Raw genomic sequence first — 19,044 nt, forward strand, 5'->3', positions numbered from 1 at the left:
CCATGTAGCCTTAAGGCATTGAAGGGAAAGAGTGAGGAAATGATTTAGGGAAGGGGGACAATTGATGCTAAGCAAGAACAGTTTGAAAAATCTGCTCTGATGTGAAGTTTCAGTGCAGTGGGCGCTGAGAGGTCTCGAGTAGCATCAGAGGCCTAAGGTTGTTAAGGCTCTCAACATAAGGCTGCTGAGGAATTGTGGTGCCACTGAACAGATCTTTCACTAAAATTGTTGGGAGAGGGTTGATAGGTGATGGCATCAAGGATGTGGACCTTCTTAGTGGAATTAGCAAGTACAGTCAGTGACCTAGAGGAATGTAGGTCTCTTTTGATAGAACACATAAGGTCTCCAGGATATTCGTTTTCTATGGCATTTGAAAAACCAAATCAAAACAAAAAAGCAAAAAAATAATGAGCAGATAGAACACTCCAGAGCAGTTGTCTCAGTATTGTAAGGACCTCATTTCTGAACTTCTTTGAACTGCTTTACAGTGCCAATTTGGTGAAATTTACCAAATTCTGTTCTTTATACTATTGTGTACAAAAAGGTGTCTTATTTTTAAGCAGAATGGATTCGTTATCCTTATGATAATGCTTATAAGATTATCGTTGATATATTTAGTTTTCTAGGATTCTTACATTTACTTGTTACTTGCCTGCGTCAGGTAACAACAGGCCAGTCTTTGGTGTTTCAGAGGGTTGGTTTTGTTTTGTTTTATTTTATTTTCCTGAGCATTCTCTCTCATAGTTTTATTCTTGTATTTTATACCCCAGACTATCTGAGAATAGCAAAATTCTTCTGTTGCTGGAGGATTAGATTAGATTCCCTTTGAAAAAACACGGTTAGTGTGGGTTATGTCTTGGGAATATTTTTGCAACTCTTCTGCTTTTTAGAATTAACTCATTCATTCAATTTATGGATTTGGATGTTGCATAGACTATTCAATATTTTTACAGATGCAATTTCAAGTAGGAATTAATCCTTTCTGCCAGCACTGTACTTGATTTTCAGATTATTAAAATGTTGATTATTCAAGTTTTCATGTACTTCTGCTAGAATTATTTCAGTTGTCAAACAGTAGGAAAAGTTTGAGAACATATTTTATAGAAGAAACTTCTGATGATTAAAAACTTAAAAATATTGTTAGTAAAGGCTTTCAGAAACTCTTTATTACAGACTTTTAGTGTGCTTAGAGTTTTATCTGAACACATTACAAATGAATATAAAATTGGAATGAGGGTTGAAACTGACAGGTGTTGAGGTAGCAGAGAGTTATCAATGAATTTTGTTATATGCAATAATATTTTGATGTTAAAAAATCAGGTAATTTGCTTTTTTTATAGAATACATATTATATACACTAAGAAAGCAAAAACATTTCAGTTATCATTGTAAGCCACATGCCAATTTCAGAGATGTTAAAATATGGGAAAAAATATTTTGGAATAAGTGAAATATAGTGCATAAAAATAGTAAAGATAGTTGTATAATAAGGTAAGAAAATTGTTTGGGAGAAATGATTTTAGCCTTTTATCTTCCCCATCTTCCCCAAATGGGTATCATGTAACTTTATACCTCCTTATTCCACTTCCATGAGAAAAATACAAACTAGAAATTTGTAAGATTTATTAAAACACATTCATAGGTATGTCATGTGGTTTGTATATGTGAATTTTATTTGGCGGCATTCAGAGTGAACCTGTAGTTTTTTCGAAAATTAAATTTTCTAAAACATGAAACTTCTGTACATTGTCATGTAAATGAAGTTTAAAGTGCATAATAAAATGTTCTCACATAATACTTTGGAATAACACCTTAGTCACCCCCTTGTCAAAGTTGATTTGATTTTTAGAAATGATCTGCCTATAAAATTTTATGGCAATGAAAGTTTGTTTTTCAGTTCAGGAAATGATAATATCCAAACCCATTTCATTTGCTTTCAAGCAAGTTTCACTGAACTCTTTTTTAATTTACATGAAAGACTGGTAAGTAGAATACAAGGAAAGTTAATGCTTACTATCTTCTTTGTTAGTTGCTTTTTAGTACTGCAAGTGTATTAGTAGTAAAAATATTCACTAGCTAGTTGCATTTTATCCTGGCATCTTTGCCAAAGAAAATTAGTTTACTGGTTGGTGTAATTCTTCAGGATATTATAATTTCTAAATTAGAGTATTGTGGTGGATTCTGTAAGTCATGCAGTAGTCATATAACTTTTGATTAATGGCCATTTTAAATGCGGCTCTGAGATCTCATGTGTATCAGTAGGTTAAAGTATATAATGTGGGTATTATACCAGATATTTAGATTATTAGTAAGTACCAGGTGACCAAATTTGTAAAATATTGCAGCCAGGAGAATTTTATATGTTGTACAGTTTTGCCTAATTCTTTAAGACCTCAAGGCTAGAGTTTTACTTCACTGTGATGGGGCAGGATTTTAACTTTCTGGTCATAACAGTCTCTCAGGCTGTAAGCAATCAAGTTTATACTTACTGGTTCTTACAGTAATAATTTCTTGAGTGCTCCTTCATGCTCCCCCAATCCTCATGGAAAATTTCCAAACATAAACAAAAGTAGAGAAAAATAGAAAATTGATCTCCCATATACCCATCATCTGGCTTCGACAGTTATCAACTCAAAGCTAGTCTTGTGGCATAGATACATGGATACCTCTTTCTTTTTGTCCTCCCCACCCCCCATTTTTGGTTGTGTTGAAGAAGAAGAAATTGCTTTCTTTGTTTTCTCCAGTTTCCCACAGTCAGGATTTGCATCCCTTTAATGTTTTTTTTTTTATCATTTCCTCTGTCCCCTATATTTCCTGTGAATTGGTAAGTAAGTCCAGAGGCTTGATCAGATTCAGGATCTACCCCACCCTGCCCCCAGCAAAAATATGTTATAGATGGTGTTATGTATAACTTAATATTCAATTAAAAAACTGAGTAGTGTGAAAATGTTTCCATTTTAACTTTTCTTTAAAGCATCATCTTATGCTAAAATAGGGCACAGGTAACTGAAGGATATTTATAATCAGGGCCACTAGATGTCTCCCACCTACTCTTCAGGTTATCTGTGCCATGCAGATAAAATAACTGTTACCTCTAGAACTGCACTGCTTCATACTGACCCCTGAATGTCCCAACCCCCAAATCTGTTAATTACTCTTTATTTTCAGAGACAGGTAAGTAAGAATTGACTCTGAGAGTTTTATAATTTATGATTTTTAAAGTTTTAAAAGCTTATATAGGCATTATACTTCTGTACTTACAGTTTTTATTACACTTGGCATTGAAAATTTTTGTCACTGAGAATTTTTTAATTCTTATATTTAAAGAGCTTACTTGACAAAAATTAGCCGGGATTTGTTTTTAAAAATTGTATTATAGGGCTTCCCTGGTGGCACAGTGGTTGAGAGTCCACCTGCCGATGCAGGGGACATGGGTTCGTGCCCCAGTCCGGGAAGATCCCACATGCCACGGAGCGGCTGGGCCCGTGAGCCATGGCTGCTGAGCCTGCGCGTCTGGAGCCTGTGCTCCACAACGGGAGAGGCCACAACAGAGGCCTGCGTAAAGCAAAAAAAACCCCCGAAAACATTGTATTATAAGAGTTTCCTATAATTTATTTCCTAATATTTTAACTTCCTTCCTGGAATCACAGTTCATTGTGAGAATGGGGAAAGTTATTATCCCCCATTTTTTTCCTTGATAGTCCTCTAGAATAGATTTTATATTCTAGACAGAGTTTTTGAAGACACAGTGAATAATATTCTGCAGCTCTGGTATTGGTAGGTTGCTTTGTACCCCATCTGAACAGTCATCCTGTAGGTCAGCTTTACCAACTAGAGCTGTTCTTGGGCAGATGAAGCTAGGCTGAAATGAGCTGGTTTGTCTACTGCCTTGATGTCTTCATTTTTGTCCAGAGACTTTCGGGGATGCCTAAAAAACAAACTGTAGGAGAATAAAACTTTCAGCTTTAAAAATAAACAGGTAATGTACAAAACAGATATTTTCATCCCATTCTTATCCTTACCTCATTTTCTACCCATCCCTCTTAGATGGGAAGTTTAACAATTTTTTTCGAATTTAATATATTCTAGAACATATTTTTCTTGGAACACTTTTCAGCATCTCAAAAGCATATAGCAAGGAACAAGGTTTGGGAATTGCTGATCAGGAATATTATTCTTTTTACTAATATAGCCGGTCCTCCATATCCGTGGGTTATACAGAGGCCTGACCGTACCACACCTTTTTATATAAGGGACTTGTGCATCTGTGGATTTTGGTATCTGCAGGGCAGGGTGAGGGTGGTGTCTTGGAACCAGTCCCCCATGGATACTGAGGGACAACTGTATATTACGAGATAACATTACTTCTGATTAGAATTATATTTCTTTTTTTTCATTAATAAGGTTATTTACTAGATATATTTCAAATATGTAATCTACATATATGGAATACATAATTTTAACACATTCCACTTAGCATTTTTAAAAATGAAGCATTTTTCTAGCCCACAAAGGAAATGTTAATACCTTTCAAAAGGTAGGAAGTTTAAGCCACATGAGGGTAGAGAACATGTAATGTCTTGTCTGCACTGATCTCAGTGTCTGGCACAGTGGCTGCTATGATGTAGGTGTTCATTAAATGTTTATTGTTGGAAGGCTGTATTTTCTCACAAGTGCAATAAAATAAAAAAGTTTACAATGAATGTTTGAACAAATAAAAAGCTCAAAGCATAAAAGAAAGTCAAAATAAAAGAAATTCTCAAGAATTATATTTCTTGATGCTCCACCTTGCATAATGCTTATTATAATGTCTACTATTGTCAATTCTAGGATTTCATTTTGACTTATTTTGAATAACACTTTTACTCACATATTAATTTAGCATATGGTTATAAAATGCCTGTAAAACAATGCTAAACTCCACAGAAGGTACATGAATGAACAAAAAACTCCAGCTAAAAAAGAGATCATAATCTAGTTAGGGGAGGGTGTCATAGGCAGGTTTAGCGATCATAATAAGAGAGAACTATTGATTAGAGACATAGAGCCCTGGATGTATGTAGTAGTCAAGAGTAGTAAATTGTCACTCTAGAGAGATGCAGAAAAGCTGCAGGAGAGAAGCTGTTTTAGCTGGGCCTTGAAGGACAAGTGTGAGTTTGGTATTGCAGAGGTAGAGGTAGGAAGGAGAAGACAAGGGAGGGGCCAGTGTGAGCAAAGGCATCAACGCAAGAAGACATGAGGCACATGGAGGAAAGTAGTGGGTGCTGTTGGACTGGAGGATGAGGATCCGGGGGGTGGGAGGTGGAGACCCCAGCAAGTGGTGGGTTTGGGAAGTTAGATTGAATTTCCTATTAAAGAGATTGGCCTCTAGGAGACCATGAGAATAACACAATGAAGGCTATGCTTTAGGGAGATTAATGTGGTAACGATATCCGAGATGGGAGTGCCAAGGCCATGAAGTGATTCAGGTGAGTGGTGCAAAGTGAGGAGGTCTTGAGTCAGGACGAGGTGTGGAAGCGGAGGAAAAGGCGGCCCCTAGGCCGTGTCTCAGACTGGGAGAGGATGGGCTCAGAAATGGCTCTGGTTGTTGAGGACATAGTTTAAACTCAAATGTTATTAAACAGAAACATGAATCAATTGTTATACAATTAATGTTAGTTAAGTTTCCTCCTTATTCTTAGTTCTAGAGCCAGTACAAAAGCCTCATGAAGGTCCTGGAGAAATGGGGAAACCAGTCGTCATTCCTAAAGAGGATCAAGAAAAGATGAAAGAGATGTTTAAAATCAATCAGTTCAATTTAATGGCAAGTGAGATGATTGCACTCAACAGATCTTTACCAGATGTTAGGTTAGAAGGGTAAGTACCTAGTGTGGTCCTAATAGTATTTAATATGAATGAAAAGTATGTTATGAATTCCCAATAAATTGCACTTTAGTGTTGACTCTTCTTAAAGTGATTGTTACATCACTAAGTTACTACTTACCCCCCCACTTAAATAATTAAATGCTGATAAAATAATACCTCAAGTTCTAGTGATCATTGGGACTATATATTTCAGGCTTTGGAAGATAATTGTTTATCTTGATAGATTAGTAGGGATTTTAAACTTCATTAACAAAACATTTATATAGTTAATTTTTTAATTTGAATTCTATTTTATTTTTTTTATACAGCAGGTTCTTATTAGTTATCTGTTTTATACATATTAGTGTATACATGTCAGTCGCAATCTCCCAGTTCATCCCACCCACCCACCCCCGCCACTTTCCCCCCTTGGTGTATATAATTAATTTTTTACAAGATTCTTTTAAGTTGTGTGTAACTTAAAACGGTGAAGTATACAGTCATAAGCATACAGATTACTGAATTTTTACATATGTATGTACCTGTCTAACCATCATCCAAATCAACTTATAGAACATTTCCATCACCCCTGAAAGATCTCTTGTGTTCCTTTCCAGTCAGTACTCCCACCCCCAGGGGCAGCCATTGTTTTGATCTCTAAATATAGATTAGCTTTGTCTTTCTTTGAACTGTTTATAAATGGACCCATACTGTTTATATTCTTTGGTGTCTCTGAGATCCATATTGTTGCATGTGTCAGAAACTTATTCTTGTCCATTGCAGTGTTGTGGTTTGTTATGTGAATATACCATAGTTTATTTACATGTTGATAGATATTTGTGTTGTTTCCACTTATTGACTATTGTGAATAAAGGCTATGGTGACATTTCTGTGCACATTTTAGGAAGACTTAAGCTCTCATTTCTATTTGGTGTACGTATTGGGGAAAGAAATAGGGTATACACTTAAGTAGCTTTAGCACGTGCTGCCAAACATTTTTCCAAGATGGTTGTAGCAACTTACACTCCTACCAGCAATATAAGGCCCAGTTGTGCCATACGAAGAAGGTAATACAAGGTATCTGGACTAGAGGACAACAGGCCCAGTTAAAAGCAAGGGAACTGTACAGAGAAAGGTAGATCAAGTGAACATATACATTCTAGCTGTTGAGACCCCCTAGCCACCTTGCTTTCTGGGGCTCCCATTAATGCCAGCAGCCAGGCTTTATCCCTCCAGGCAGGAGATTGGAAGATCTTTATCAGCAGAATTGGACTAGCCCTAGAGAAAAGCAAAACAACTGCAAACACTGACATCAGAGATTCTCCAACTTAATAGCATAGCCTGATCACTCCAGTGGAGTATACTCATAGTCAGTAAGCCTCACTTAAATATTCAGAGCTTATATTCAGTTTTTTGGCCTTCCATTTTTAGTAGTAGATGACCAAGGAATACTAGACATCACAGGAAACCCTCAAACATGTAAAGTATAATTCAAAACTTTAAGCAACTTGGAGGAAGCAAAGCCTGACTATTCAGGGGGAAGAAAACTTAAAAAGAAATAATTAGTAATCCCAATGAAATAAGAAAACATATTACAACCATAAAACAAGAATAGGATACCATTCAAAAGATAGACTGAGAGGGCTTCCCTGGTGGCACAGTGGTTGAGAGTCTGCCTGCCGATGCAGGGGACACGGGTTCGTGCCCCGGTCCGGGAAGATCCCACATGCCGCGGAGCGCCTGGGCCCGTGAGCCATGGCCGCTGAGCCTGCGCGTCCAGAGCCTGTGCTCCGCAACGGGAGAGGCCACAGCAGTGAGAGGCCCGCGTACCGCAAAAAAAAAAAAAAAAAAAAAAGACTGAGAGAACCAAAAAGAGCTTTTGGGAATTAAAACAAAACAAAACTCAATAGCAGGTTGGGAGGAAATCTTCCATAAAAATAGATCAAAGAGATGGACAATAGTAAAAGCTTATGAAATTGAATTGACTATCAATGAGGACCAATATTTGACTAATAGGAGTCTCAAAGAGAACAACAAAAAAGGTGAGGAGAGGGATAGGCAGGTGGGAAGGAGAAAATTTATCCACCAGATTTTCCAGAACTGGACTGCACAGGTTTTGGATTGAAAGACCATTAAGTTTTCAGGACAATAGATGAAAACAGACTGCACCCCCAAGGCATTGTGACTTTCAGAACACTGGCAATCATTCCCTGAAAAAGACCTCTTATAAGTTTCTCTTGAGAAGAGAGCAGATCACAATCAAAGGATTATTTATCAGAATATCTTCAAACTTCTCAGCAGCAACTCTGGAAACAAAGGAGCAAAATTCTAAAGGAAAATAACTTCCAACCTAGAATTCTGTATGCATCCAAATTAACAATAAAGTGCACAGGTTAAATAAGGACATTTGGGGAATGCAAGGTCTCAAAACATTGAACTGCCACCACATATCTTTTCTTGGGAAGTTACTGGCTTGTGCTCCACCAAAAGAGGACTTAAATCAAGGAAAAGGTTGACACAGGATGTAGAAGACGGGAGATCTGATGTGCGAGAGATGGTGGGAATCTCTGGAAGATGGTGTAAGGACAGCCACGGGTGAGAGTTGTGCAGGCAGAGAGGCAGCCAGCCCAGGTGGGAGCAGCTCAGAAAATGCTCACCAGGAGAGACTTCAAGGAGATGTTGAAGTCATACCTGATAAGGCTGGATGTCTTGGAGGGATTTAGACAATTGATGGAGAATTTGGGATTGAATTAGTAATAAGTACATAGAAAACCATCGCAAGAAAAAAATTAAACAATCATTAAATCCAGGGAAAATTTTTTAAAGTCGTTCAGAGAAGGCAAAGGTAATCATAGTTTATTACATGGCACAGCTATGAATAAGTCATAATAAGGTAACCATTGAATATTGTGCATGTAAAAATTAAACTGAGGGGGTATAGAGTATTCATCCAGCAAATTGGTTAAGTGGACATCAGTCAAGAGAAGCTTCATTGTAAACTTAGATTTTCACAAACTGTGTACTTTCCTGAGTAATTTAAGAATTATTGAAGAAAGCTAGACTCCTCAGGGAAGTCTCAGTTAAATTCAGTGATGTCTCCATTAAAAAGAACCTTAACTATTATTGTTTATAGTAGAGTTGTTTTTGCGCTTTTAATAATTCCGCTAAATACATCACCACTCTCAACACATTGTTTATTTTTTAAAATCTTTTACATGGTTCTTGAAGATACTTTTACTAATGAGTAGCTTATAAGTATATTAAATATATTATAAACACTAGTTTTTGCACAGTGAACAACTTCATGATATAAAGATCAGTGTTTAAATGGTGTGATACGTGTGCTTGTGCACCAAATTTTGGGCTTGATGAGGACTTCTCAGACTTGAAAAAATCCTGCTTTGTGCTGGATTGCTAGTCCAGCTGCTAATACGCAGTCCTTCTGGCCAGCCATTGGGTCTCTGGGATAGGGCTGCTTCATGGGGTGGCACAAAGTCACTACTACCACTGAATAGCCATTTTTTGCCTTCTTGTTCCATTTCTGTGCTTTTATCCTTTTTTTTAAAAAGTTTTGAAAAACTTTTTATTATGGAAATTTTCAAATATATACAAAAATAGAGATAATAGTCTGAACCCTAATGTATGCATCACCTTGCTTCAACAGTTCCTAAAAGTTCTCTTTTATACCCTCTAAGATGTCCTGCAACAATCTCCTTCTCCTGGTATTTACACTTCTGTGTGGTCTCTTCCTATGTTGTGCTAGGGTTGGTCTGTATGGCCAGCAGTACAAGTGATGGAGTGTCATTTTCAGGACTGGGTTATAAAATACACTGTGGTTTCCAATTTGGTCTTTTATTCTCACTTGGATCATTGACCCCGGGGTAAGCCAGCTGACATGACAGGAATGGCCCTGTGGAGAAGCCCACATGGTTTGTGGATTTTGGGGATCAACCAGGTGAGTGAGATTAGAAGCAGGTTTCCCAACCTCAGGCAAAGACCTAACCATTTGCAAATATTACAATATTTGTCTCTGAAAGATAGGACTCATAGAACAAAAAAAAAGGAAAGGGAAAAATCATGATACCATTTTTCATACCTAAAAAAAGTCTTAACAGTGATTCCTTGATAACATGAAATATCCAGTTAAATTTCCCTAGTTATGTCATATATTTTCCTTTTTTAAGAGTGTTTGTATCGGGATGCAGATAAGGTGCACACATTGCAACAGGTAGGTATCTATCTCAAGTGTCTCTTAGTCTGTAGGTTCCGTCTTCTTTTTTCCCTTACAGTTTATTATTTGAATACGAGGTAGAGCGTCTTATATCTTTCCTGACTCTGCATTTTGCTGATTGCTGGTGCCATTGATTGTGTTATTCTGTTTCCTCTCTTCCCTGTAGATTGGTAGGTTAAAGGCGTTTTGTACCAATATCCTTGAAGTCAAGTAAGTTGTGACCTATTAGACAGGCCTATTATATGTCCCATCAGTCTGTTTTCTATCATTGAAACTCCTATTAGCCAGGCATTGGACTGCTTGCATTGATTCTCTTAGTCCCTTTTATTTTTATCTTTTCTCATGTTTCTGTTCTACTTCCAGGGAGAAATGCTAGGCTACCTTTCAGCTATTCTTTTGAATTTTTTATTTGTTAAATTTTTAATTACTAAGTCGTTGCTGTTGTTTTCTGAATTAAAGATACAGACACAAAACCCTGCAACTTAACTTTTTTATTCACAGAAATATTTGTGAGATGTTTAGTATGTAACATTTTAATCTTTCTAGTTTTTAAAGTAATTTTAACTTTGGTTTACAAAATTATCAGTCCCATGAGGCAGGCTGCTGTTAAGTGGCTCAGAGAGATTGCTGTAGCCCAGAACAATTGAATCAGGTTTGAATCCAGGTCTTCTGACATTTAATTCCCTTCTTTCTCTGCCTAATTGCTAAAGGTTATTTTTTTCTCATTTTCTTAACTATTACTTTTAATGTTAGATGAAATTCTGGAAACAGATTAAAATCATGTATTTAGTAGAATTCTGCTTATTTTCTCATGTTAGATAAGCTTCTCTAGATGATTTGGATAAACTTCTGGGAGTTGCTCTGCTTATAATTTTTAAGACTTAACGGTTTTATAATCTTTTAGGTGTTTTCAGTAACGTTGTTATAATTCTATAAATAGTAATTGGTAGTTCTAAGGCTAATATGTATTTTGTTTCCGTTAAATACAATTTTGAAAACAATATTCTAACATAAATTTTACTCTTTGTATCTGTATTTATCCTCTTATAGTATGATTTCTACCTGCTTCATGAAATGTAAATTTGTTATACAAGTTTAGTGAGTTCCCTGATTTTTTGTTTTATCTGTTGCCTCAAAGACACACGTGATAATTAGCAGTTTAAAAATATGCCTTAAAATATTTATCTTGAAGTATTTTTTCTTTTTGTGGTTTTTTTTTTGGCTGCTTCGGTTGCTGTGGGTGGGCTTTCTTTAGTTGTGGCTAGCGGGGGCTACTCTTCATCGTGGTGCGCGGCCTTCTCATTGCGGTGGCTTCTCTTGTTGCGGAGCATGGGCTCTAAGCGCGCGGGCTCAGTAGTTGTGGCTCGCGGGCTCTAGAGCGCAGGCTCCGTAGTTGTGGCGCATGGGCTTAGTTGCTCTGCGGCATGTGGGATCTTCCCAGACCGGGGATCGAACCCATGTCCCCTGCATTGGCAGGCGGATTCTTAACTACTGTGCCACCAGGGAAGCCCTCTTTTGCATTTTCCATCTTTCACTAGTGATCTCTCAGAAATTTTATTCTTCGGAAAACGTAGCTTTCTCTTTCCTTATTTTAGCTATTAATTTTTTTGAATGAAATAGTCTAAACATTCAGAAAGCTATAGGAGATAACAAAGTTTTGTATCAAACACTAACTTTATTGAATTTTAACAAGTTGCCGTATTCTCTTCATATTTTGTTTTTAAAATAAAGCTTTACAGCTACTGTTGAAACCATTTGTGTACCCCTCCCCAGTTGTATTCCATTCCTCTCTAACCATAGGTCTGATTTTTTGCATTTATCATTACTCTGCATGTTTATCTATCTATCTATCTATTATCTATCTACCTAAATAATATATAGTTTCATATTTTTAACAACAAATTCTAGCATAGCATATGCACATATTCTTCTGCAACTTTAAAATTGTTCAAGCATTGATTTTGAAATTTGGCCATATCATTACATGTAGTACTAGGTCATTCATTTTAACTGCTTTGTAGAAGTCCATTGTGGGAATATACACCATAATTTATCTATTTTGCTTTTGGTTAGATGTATATACTTTACAGTTACAGAATGTCTATAAATATCCTGTTTAAACAAGCATGTATTCTCTTGTACAGATGCAACAGTTTTCTGTGGAACAGTGCTTTCCAAATTGTAGGTCATGACCCCTTAGTCATTAATGGATCATGAGATCAATTTAGAAGACCTTAGGCCTGAAGTTTTTTTTTTATGGTATTTCATACACAATGTGAATACCTGTTAGCATTTTAATTAGTGAAATAGAAGATATCGGAGTGTATCTCATGTAATAAAAGTTTTTTTCATTAATCATTGTTTCAGAATGTATGTTTTAGGGTGACTTAAAATGTATTTGTTACCATGTGTTATGGTCAGTTGCACGGAGATGCGAAATAATCGTGTTGAGAGGAATGCACTTTTTAATTTCATTTGATGTTTTTTAAAATTGCTCCCACTGTGGTTTCACCAGTTTACATTTTCAAGCTGCAGTGGATGAGAGATTACATTGCTCTGCATATTCATGCAGAGGATAGTAGTGGCATGAGTGAGATATCATAGTGGCATGGAAGAGGCTGGCACAGGTGAAGTTTTCAAATTCTGATTGTATGTTTAAGATGGAAGCTCTCAGAATGCTGACAGGTTGGATGTGGAGTAAAAGAAAAAAGGAAAAGTTAAGAATTTAGGCCTGATTAGCTATCTGAATTAAAGTGATACTTGCCAAGATGGAAAGGAGAGTAGAAATATGGGAATAGAAATCAAGAATTGTTAGCACATATTTATAAAATCCTGGAGTTCAGGGGAGGGGTTGAAGCTGGAGTCATTAAGGGATAAGAGAATTTAAAGTCACGGGACTGGTTGACAGCCACTGAAGTGGATGAGGTGAAAAAGGGGTTAGGGAGCTAATGTTCCAGCCTTCGAAGATTGAGAACAGGAGGAAGATCTACCAAGAGGCTGAGGAGAGGTGAGGTAATGTTTCAAGGGGGAAGTGGCCAGCTGTGTTAAATGCTGCTGAGAGGCTAAGTTGAGATCTCTAGACTGACCGACGGTTTCAGTTTGTGGAGAGGCTGTTGGACAGGATTGTTTCTGTGGAGTGATAGGCAATGAAACCGTGGCTTAAAAGAATGGGGAGACTTTCCATTTCTGTAATGGTGGCCTTGGTGATCTGGACCAACTCTCCAGATGAGAACATCTAGAGAGTTAGAAAAATCATCCTCTTGAAAACATCCAGAGGTTAGAAAGCACAGCTTAGAAGGTAGTGAAAAATTACAGAGCCAGCATCTGGGAGAAGATGGAAACCCAGAGAAATGAGCATAGAATTTGGAGGCTACTTTTTATCTAGAGGCATCTGCTGAATCCAAAAGGTATATACTGAGAAACTAAATAGTGCTTTTGACAAGAAAGAAAAGATATTGGGAGCAAGAGGGACTTAATGAGGTGCTGGCCGTGTTCTATTTCTTCACCTGAGTCATGATTACATGAGCATTTGCTTGTGATATCTCATTTGCTCTAAATTTATGTTTTTTGCACTCTGTTATGCTTCCCATAAAATCAACTTGAAAAAAGAGTGGGAGAAACAAAGTGGGAGGGAAGCAGTGGAGACAGCAAGTATAGCAGTGCTTTTGAGGTGTAATTGTTGGAAAAAGAGAAATGAGGCAGTTAGCTGGGGAGATTGTGCAATCAGGGGAGACATTTTCTTTTTCTTCTGTAATATGGCATATAGTACAGTATGGTTGTGTGTTGATAGAAATGATCCCATTGAGGGAAAATTTGAGAGGGGAGTGTTATAGCAAGAGCATTCAACTTGAGCAGGTGAGAAGGAATGTAGTTGGCTTCAGACAGGAACAGGGATAATGCAGACATTGTATAATGGGGAAAAGGCACAATGTTTATGATCACAGATGTCTACAGGATGGTCAGTGTGTTGATGGGAGTATGGAAATCCTCATCTGATGGCTTTTTTCAGTGAAATTAGAAACAAGGTTAACACCTGTGAGTGAGGAGGGTAAGAAAGGTATTGGGAATCTCAGGAGATGTGGAACAGTTTGCAGGGGTTAACTAGGACATGTAGTGGGAACACTGGATAGCGCTGAGAGCCTCCTTGAGGTTTGGTTTGTAAGTTGAAAATGAGACCATTCAGCATGCTCATACGTTTTCTTTAGCCATATTCAGCAGCCCTAGTGCAGATGCAGAATCAGCAGAAAGTTGGATTTAGCTATTGGGATATTGCCAAGCGAGTGAGATAGAATAGGGAGATACAAGACAGTGATTATAATAAAGAGTCCTGGAAAACAAGCAGAGGGTCACAGAAAGTAAAAGGATGGAAGAGTCTGGATTTGAGATCCCAATGAAGAAAGCTAAGGATCTGGGATTATTGGAGTAACTGAGTGGGAACAAGCCAGGATGTCAGGGGGGAGGGAGTGGGGATGGGAGGTGGAAGGAGCAATGGTGACCAGAGATTGGGATGCTTAAAATGGAGATTATCGGTAATGATGTGGTCTAAGGGTATAGCATGGAAGTAAGTGGATGAGATATGCTGGAGGAGAGCAGAGCAGAGCAAAGATCTGAGAGGCCAAGTGTTGATAAATCGACTGCATGGAAACTAAAATGACTGATAATGTGATGACAAGACTAGTGATGGAATTGGTAGGGAAGGTGACAGATGACTGTACCAAGGATGGGTTGGCAACTTCTGATAGCACCTTCTTTAAAGGACCTGAGGCTTCTTAGGGAAGAGGGAGAAACATAAGTCTTAAAATAGCGATGAGGAACAAGGGAGATACTTGCCCCCACTTCCAGACTCAGTGGTGCAAGGGATGTTGAAGAAAAGCTAGCCTTCTCTTGAAAGACCACTCAGAAGGCAGTATTCTTGGTGATATTTTAATTAGTGTAGAATATGAAGGGAATATTCAGAGAATAGATTGTGAATATTCGGGAACTTTGCTAATGACAGTAACCATGAATTCCAGAGAGCACAGTGGAAAGGTTTAGAGATTATGAGCTTTAGTTAGCCAAATCGCAATTAGAATTTGGGTAATTCACGATGACTTGGAAGGCTTGGGTTTTTTGTTATTTGTTCATAGCATTATCTTCAGTACCTAATGCTTTTAAAACATTTTCACTAGATCTGTAATTATGTGTCTATTCTCATTTCTAATACTGTTTGTTTCTTTTCTCTTTTTTCCTTAGGCAGTCTTGCTAGTGGTTTGTAGTTTTTAAGTTTTAAAAGAGGAGTAGCTTTTCCTTTTGTTTATTCAGTTTTTTAAAACTTGTTTTCTATGTAATTATCTTTCTTCTATTTTGTGTTTAATCTGTTTTCTCACTTGCTTAGTTAAATGCTTAACCTGTTAATTTAAAATATTTTTGTTTTCTAATGAATTCACTAAAGACTCTAAATTTACATCTGTGAATCATGTCAGTGTACCCTGCTAGTTTTATATATAGTACTTTCATCCTAATTCATTTACAAGTAGTTTGTAATTTCCATTTGATTTCTATTCAACCCAGGATGACTTAGAAGTAAATTTTAAAATTTCTATGTACATTTCTTTTTGCCTTTTGATTTTCTCATTTTTGTTATTGATTCCTAGATTAATGATCAGTAAAGATTATCTTTTTGAAATGTGTTGAAACCTTTGTGATCTAGAAAGTGTGCAGGGTTTTTTAAATGTTTCCTCTGCAGTTGAAAATAACATGGTCTGGTTGCCTGTTACTTTTGTTTTTTTCTGTTTTAGTGTGCATACTCTATTAGATTCTGATTAAGTTGTATAAAAAAAGAACTCCCACTATGATCGTGGATTTGACAATTTCCCTAACTCATTCTGTTAGTTTATTTTTCAAGGCTGAATCGTTGGATGCATTTAAGACAATTTACTGTGTGTGTGTGTGTGTGTGTGTGCACGCACGCGTGCACGTGTGTTTTTTAAACTCAGTGTTCGCATATCTTTATTGACTTTCTTCCTCCTGATTTTGATATTGTTACATCACTTTTAGTCTAACGTTTTCCTGGTATGTCTTTTTTCTTTTTCTGTTTTTTTACTTTGAGGCATCTGTATGATTTTTGTTTTAGGTATATCTCTAAATGGCTGAATTTTATATTTTTAAATCATATAATCTTTGTTTTTAATAGTTGAGTTTGATGCATGTATATTTATTGTGACTATTGATATATTTAGACTTATTTCTTTTAGGTTGAACCATATGAAATTGATATTCATTTTTGACCTATGAAAATGACAGCTTTATAAAGTTCCATCTAAATAAATCTTGTTTTTTGTTTACCATCATTTTTTTTCTTCCTTTCCTGCATTGCTAATTGATAACATTTTTAGTATTCATGTTTTTCTCTCTCTTGGTTTGGAAACTTCACATTTTATTTTTATTCCTTTAGTGGTGAGACCTGGGCACATTGTAATGTCTGTCAAGGTGTGAATTCATCTACATGCTCAGTGTACATAGTGTACTTTTGATCTGAGCATTCATGTTCTTCACTTCTAGAACATTTCTAGTTGTAATCTCAGATTTTGCTGTGTCACCATTCCCTCTGGTCTGTTCTTCTGGAACTGCTCGTGTGCATATACTAGAGCTTCTTAATGTATACTCTTATTTTTTCTCCTTTTTTGAATTGTATCTAGGTGAATTTCTCATTAATGTCTTGATGCTGGCAAAGTCTGGATCTGCCATTATTGGCTGTGTGGCTTTGGACAAGTTACTTCACCTTTCCGTACCTCAAGATCCTTATCTGTACAATCTGGACAGTAATAAGAGCTGCTGGGAGGCTTTGTAGTGCTTTGAATACTCACTGTCCTAGGATGTAGAGAAGGCCTCTGTTCAGGGAGAATGAGCTCCTGGTCCCAGTGTAGTTCTCGGGAGAAGCTTACTCCAGGCATGCTTTTCCATCCTCACTCTTTTTCACTCACCACTGTCTGGCTTTTGAAGTGTATTCACAATGAAATGTGAAATGAGAACTATCAGCCTATATTTAAATATCCCTACATTGAGATGGATGAAACTGGCCAGCAGGTGGTTTTCAGACCGATTCCCAGAGGCGGAAGGAGTAGTGTGGGACAGCCCCTAGAGAGCAGCTTTTTCACCCCCTTATCTGAATCCAGAAAAGCCTTGGTTGTTCTAAACTGTAGGGTTAACTGGTAGTATAGCTGGAGTGTCCAGATCACCCTGTGTGAGAACCTTTACTGCCTTGTAGGGTCTCCAGGGGCACATTTCTGAAGGCAGCTGGAGGAAAGAATAACACTGTTCCAGTGTCAAGAAGAGTTCAATAGAATTAACAAAGAGTTCTCTTTGTAATGTGTAATCTTAGGGAAAGAGATTAATACAAATTCAAAGCACCTAATTTGTCAATTCCATCCTATATAATTAGTCTCAGATGCTTAAAAAGTAATAATACCACTTATTGAGTGTTTATTATGTACCCAGGACTATACACATTATCCTATTTAAACAGTTGAGCAAAATGGTAGTAGTATACCCTGTTTACAGATTGGTAAACTCAGTTTAGGGAGATTAAATAATTTATGCAAAAGTATGATCAAGAAGTGACTCAAGTGAAATGTGTCAATGATAAAACATGTAATCTTAGTCACTGTGCTTGGCCATCACTTTTATGGTTAGATCTTCATTGATCTTGCCTGAATGAGAGTACATGGAGGAGAAATTATGTAACATTGCCAAACACTGCCAGACAGTGTTTTAACTTGTCGTTGATAAATGGTAGTGTCAGGTAAATTTGGTGGGTGACAAAGAATACTCTGAAAATCATACTCAAAGGGACATGGAGATGAGGGATAGGTTATTTGTGCATATTCACCTTGATTTGGAATCAAGCTACTTCATTTCTGTAAGCCTCAGTTTTCCCGTCTTTAAAATTGGGAGAATAATACCTCTGTCTTAGGGTTGTTGTAAGGATAAAGTGGGATAATGCCTATAAAACTTCTAATGCCATTTCACTCCCTAAGAGGTTTAGGATAAGTACAGTGGGACTTTAACTGTTGAAAAATCATAGAAATAATAATTATCAAGGGAATGCTGTTGTTCTGTATTCCTGAATTTTTAGGTATTTGTGTGGATTGATTCTCTGGTAAGCCTAGTCTTGCTGAGTTGAACACTATCCTAAGCAATTTTATTAATGTCTTTATTTCCTGAAACACTGCTGAGTCACTCAGGCAGGCACTCGAGCTAACTCTCAGACCACATAGTGAATTTCATGCATTAGAATTTATTCAGTAATCCTCTCACTCGCTTATAAAATGAGTACTCATTATGCAGGACATCTTTTAATTAATATCGTATATAGGGACATAAATGAAACCACTCGTGTTTTCACTCATTGTTTAAAAATTATAAAAATGGGATTTTCAATCTACTCTAGTATATAACTCACTCCCATTAATAGCATCAGCCCACTATAGAAGTGATGGTGTAGTCTGAAACACGTGCCATCTCCCCTCATCCTTTCTCAGTCTGTGCTCTCTGCCAAAACAAAGGAGTAAACTAAGAGAAAGACATGCTGTATAGAAGAGAGGAAATCCAGTGTGCAGAGAGAGAACAGAATCCTGGGCAGGGCTGGGGGCCAGACGGCAAAGGGAGAGCCTCAGATGACAGTGGTGCGGGCATGGAGGGAGGCAGCCCAGAAAACCTCAGGAGAGATTGCTTTAAGAAGATTCCTATACTATATTGATAGTTGGTGCTTCTGAACACCTTAAGAGACTTTTAGACAGTTTGTAGAGAGTGTGGGTTTGAATTAGTGACAAGTATATAGAAAACTAAGGAAGAGTGGGGGGATAATCGATGGTGAAGTGGAGGGGAATGTTGTGCAGAAAGAGGAAAATTATTAATAATATATGACTCAGCTATGAATAGCATTTTTTAAATTTTTATTTATTTATTTATTTATTTTTGGCTGTGTTGGG

At 37.1% G+C, this 19,044-nt stretch overlaps 1 protein-coding gene across 1 annotated transcript in view; it reads left to right on the forward strand.

Moving 5' to 3' along the window:
* GALNT1 (polypeptide N-acetylgalactosaminyltransferase 1) overlaps nt 1-19,044 on the forward strand; it is a 102,128-nt gene that overhangs the window by 36,383 nt on the left and 46,701 nt on the right. Inside the window, exon 4 of the mRNA XM_082668482.1 lies at nt 5,682-5,856. Within this exon, the coding sequence (XP_082524608.1) occupies nt 5,682-5,856 (175 nt within the window). The remainder of the gene's footprint in view (nt 1-5,681; nt 5,857-19,044) is intronic.

Source organism: Grampus griseus (assembly GCF_964374135.1).
Source record: "Grampus griseus genome assembly, chromosome: 12".
Classification (NCBI taxonomy): Eukaryota; Metazoa; Chordata; class Mammalia; order Artiodactyla; family Delphinidae; genus Grampus; species Grampus griseus.